The 4,377-nt window shown below is 56.6% G+C and overlaps 1 protein-coding gene across 1 annotated transcript in view; it reads left to right on the top strand.

Annotated features, from left to right (window-relative positions):
• SCNN1G (sodium channel, non voltage gated 1 gamma subunit) overlaps positions 1-3,857 on the top strand; it is an 18,913-nt gene extending 15,056 nt beyond the window's left edge. The window contains exons 10-13 of the mRNA XM_015429729.1: positions 162-219; positions 516-577; positions 856-931; positions 2,832-3,857. Coding sequence (XP_015285215.1) covers positions 162-219; positions 516-577; positions 856-931; positions 2,832-3,254 — 619 coding nt within the window. The 3' untranslated portion in view covers positions 3,255-3,857. The remainder of the gene's footprint in view (positions 1-161; positions 220-515; positions 578-855; positions 932-2,831) is intronic.
• Positions 3,858-4,377: the final 520 nt, after the last annotated feature.

Below are 4,377 nucleotides of genomic sequence, written 5' to 3'. Positions count from 1 at the left end.
CGTTCTCATGGGCAGTTCTTGAAAGAGCTCTCTCAGCCCCGCCTACCTCGCAGGGTGTCTGTTGTGGGGAGGGGAATGGAAGGGAGACTGTAAGCCGCTCTGAGACTCCCTTGGGTAGTGAAGGGTGGGGGTATAAATCCAATCTCCTCCTTCTTCTTCAGCTTGAAGGAGTGGACCCTCACTACCAGCCTGGCCCAGTGGCCGTCGACAGTGTCCGAGGTGAGTCTCTGCCCTGCCACAGCGCCCCTCGGTCACCAGGCCGCTCGCCCGAGGCGGATGGTCTAGGGCACAAGACCCAGGACAGAGATTCTCAGCAGCCTTCGCCTTTCAGCTGCCCGACTCTCCTCCCAAGTGCACAAAACAGGAGAGAGAGAGATGGGGGGGGGGCGGGGAAAGGACCGACCTGGCAGCAGAGGTGGGCCTGGGGAGGGGGGACTCTCGGTGGCTCTCTGAGCGGCAGAAGGAGGCCCGTTTACCCCTCCCTTTGCATTCACCCCTCTGCTCTCTCCTTCCAGGAATGGATGCTGCGGGCCCTCTCCTGGAACCGAGGGAAGGACAGCACGGCCGTCTTGAACAAGTAGGTGCTCCCGTCTCTCTCCGTGGGGGGGGGGCTGCCCCAGAGAGGGAGGTGCCTGCACTGAGCGGGGTGGGGGGTGCTGTCCCACCCTCCAGCCAAACTCGGTCCCGATCCTGCCTCTCCACACATCACAGGGTGTGTCTGTTGTGGGGAGGAGAAGGGGAAGGGAAAGGAGTTTGTAAGCCTCTCTGAGATTCCAAGGGAAGGGTGGTGTGTAAATCCAATCTCCTCTTCTTCCTCTTCTTCTTCCTCTTCATCTTCTTCCTCTTCCTCCTCAGGACAGACCTGGCAAACCTCATGGTGTTCTACAAGGACCTGAACGAGAGGCTGATTGTGGAGAACCCAGCAAACAATGTGAGCTTTGCTTTCGGGGCCAGGCCTGACCAGTGCCTCCCTCTAAGCAGCGTGGAGTCTTGTGAGCAAAAATTCTTCTTTCTGAGCTACTGGCATTCAAACTGTGAGCGAGCCATTTGACTACTGCTGCATAAATTCCTTTGCTCTGGAGCCCCATCCTTCCTGAGCGGAGACAGAAATGTGTGAGCCAGAGGCTCAAAAACTGTGTGCTAGCTCTCACGCTGACCCAGCTTAGAGGGAACACTGGGGGTCGTGACCTGGACCTGGCCCAGGCTAGCCTGGTCTCATCAGAGCTTGGCAGCTCAGCAGGGGTCAACCCCGGTTAGCGTTTGGATGGGAGACGGCCAAAGAATTCCAAGGTTGCTACGCAGAGGCAGCCAATGGCAAGCCACCCCTGGGCGCCTCTTGCCTTGAAGCCCCGTGAGGATGTGACTTGGCAACGCTTTCCACAACCCACCCGCTCAGTACCTCGGTGTATTCCCTCCCCACCCCCCACCCTCCATGCCTGCCCGGCAGAGTGAGTCCAATGTTCCCTCTAAGCTGAGTCAGTGTGAGCTAGCTCACAGTTTTTCAGCCTCCGGCTCACAGATTTTTGTCTCAGCTCAGGAAGGATGGGGCTCCAGAGCAAACTAATTTATGCAGCGGCCAAATCGCCTGCTCACAACTTGAATGCCAGCAATTCACAAAGTAGGATTTTTGCTCACAAGACTCCACAGCTTAGAGGGAGCATTCCTTGCAATCTCCTTTTCTTTCCCCTCCCCACAACAGACACCCTGGGAGCAGTGTCCCCTCTAAACTGAGTCAGTGTGAGCTAGCTCGCAGTGTTTTAGCCTCCAGCTCACACATTTTTGTCTCAGCTCGGGAAGGATGGGGCTCCAGAGCTCATTTCTGCAGCAGCCAAATCACTCGCTCACAACTTGAATGCCGGCAGTTCACAAAGTAGGATTTTTGCTCACGAGACTCCACACCTGAGAGGGAGCATTGCTTAAAAGTGTAGTTCCAGGGGCCCGGCTGCCTCCTTCCCTGGGGGGGCTAGCTTTCTGCTTGCAGGGGACTTCCTTTCCACTCTAAGCGAGGGTGTGTGTGTCACGAAGGAGGTCTTCTCCAGTGTTCCCTCTAAGCTAAAGACCAACAAAGTTTAATTCTGGGCAGTGTTCCCTCTAAGCTGGGTTCATGTGAGCTAGCTCACCGTTTCTTAGCCTGCGGCTCACGTGTTTTTGTCTCCACTCAGGAAGGATGGGGGGCTCCAGAGCAATGCTCCCTCTAAGCTGTGGAGTCTTGTGAGCAAAAGTTCTACTTTGCGAGCTCCTGGCATTAAAGTTGTGAGCGAGCGATTTGGCTGCTGCATAAATTAGTTTGCTCTGGAGCCCCGTCCTTCCCAAGCCGAGACAAAAACGTGTGAGCCGCTGTGAAAGACCTGCTTTTTTTTTCTTTTATATTTTTATTGTTATAAAATTGATTAATAATAGTAATAGCAGATGTAGAAAAAATGAATTGTTTATTGGGAACAGAATTTTACTTAATGATATCTGTTGTGGACTATAGATTAACAAAGGAAAAAAGGGAATTATGTATCTAAAGATGTTAGGAACGAGACAATGGCTGGATACTTTTGGAAGTGTATTGCTCTCTTTTTTGTTTTATATAACTCTTTAAAAAATTAATAAACCTTGCCCATTAACAATGGGCAAGCAGGAAAAAAATTGTGTGAGCCGAAGGCTAAAGTCACTCAGCTTAGGGGGAGCCCTGCTCCAGAGCCAACTGACTTGTGCAGCAGCCCAATCGCTCGCTCAGCACTTTAAGGCCAGTGTAGCTCACAAAGCAGGATTTTGGCTCAGGAGATTCCGCACGGTAGAGGGGGGCATGGAGAGTGACTTCCTTCCTTCCTCCCCCCCCCCAGATCGTCCTCCTCCTGGCCAACTTCGGGGGCCAGCTGGGCCTGTGGATGAGCTGCTCCATGGTCTGCGTCCTCGAGATCATCGAGGTCTTCTTCATCGACACCTTCTCCATCATCTTGCGGCGCCGCTGGCAGAAGGCAAAGAAATGGTGGCTTGGCCGGAGGGGCGGGGCAGGCCTGGAGCCCGGGCAGGGCCCCGAGGAGGAGGAGGAGGACGGCCGCGGCGGCTCCCGGGGCCACGACAACCCCGCCTGCCTGGGCGACAACGACCTGCCCACCTTCAACACGGCCCTCCAGCTGCCCCTGTCCCCAGAGGGCCTGGCCCCCCGGACTCCCCCACCCACCTACAGCACCCTCCACCTGGACAGCAGCACCTTCCGGGAGCAGCAAATGGCCGACACCCGCGAGGGGGGACGGGCGCCCTGAGGGCGATTCCGGGCACCGCACTGGGGGGGGGACAGACCCGACGGGCCGTTCCTCGGGACGAGCCGGCCCCAGTGCTGTGGGGTGGCGGAAGGGGGGGGCGATGCCCTGCTGTGCCCCTGGCTGGAATCTGGAACTGACCTTCGTCTTGGCTCCAAGAAGCCCAGCCAAGACCCAGGCGGTGCTCCAAAGGGGGCCGGGGGTGGGGAAGGCTCGTTTCCCCAGGGTGGAAAGGATTCCTATGCCAAGCTAGCTGGGGAGGAGGGGGCATGGGGGGGAGCAACTACCTCTTCACTGGGGAACACCACCACCATCACCACCACCGCCCTACAGACTGCAGACGGATGTCTCTTCCGGCTCCTGGCAACACCTGTGGGGGGACCGGCTGCCCCCCCCCAGCGTGCCGGTGGGGTGAGGTGGGTGTGGGACTTTCCCCATCCGCAGAAGGGCTGCGTGGGGCTTGGCGGGGAGGGGGGAGGAGATGCTTCCTATGTCCCAAAGAGAGCGAGTTGGAGAGAATGTGCAGGATACGCTTCGTGGACTTGCCGTTTGTGTCTGCGGAATTACGTAGCATCTGCCAAGGATGGAGGCTGGGGGGGAAGTGTACGCGGGAGGGAGAGATCTGCAATAAACATTTGGTGTGTGTTTTTTTAGAAATGACAGCTTCTGTCCTTCTTTAGAAAATGGGGGTGGGAAGGAGGGAAAATATCTCCGTGCGACCCTCCCCTCCTCTTTCTCTCTCTCTCTCTCTCTCTCTCTCTCTCTCTCTCTCTCTCTTCTCTCTCTCTCTCTCTCTCTCTGTCTCTCCCCGCCCCACGAATAAGGGACCTCTAGGTGGGCGTGCTCCCCAGGACCAAGGCTCTCCCTCTTAAGCCGTGGAGTCCTGTGAGCAAAAAGTCTACCTTGTGAGCTCCTGGCATTCAAGCTGTGAGTGAGCCATTTGGCTCCTGCATAAACTAGTTTGCTCTGGAGCCCTCCTCCCTGAGCGAAGACAAAAATGTGTGAGCCGGGGGCTAAAAAACTGTGAGCTGGCTCACACTGACTCAGCTTAGAGGGGCACTGCCCAGGACCACCAGCTGGGTCCCCCTGGGTCTGCCCCACAGCAAAGACTTGGAAGGAGCACCTC

Source organism: Gekko japonicus, unplaced genomic scaffold, assembly GCF_001447785.1.
Source record: "Gekko japonicus isolate JY-2015 unplaced genomic scaffold, Gekko_japonicus_V1.1 scaffold894, whole genome shotgun sequence".
NCBI lineage: Eukaryota > Metazoa > Chordata > Lepidosauria > Squamata > Gekkonidae > Gekko > Gekko japonicus.
The sequence above is the reverse complement of the archived record's forward strand: the minus strand, read 5'-3'. Positions and strand labels throughout refer to the sequence as shown.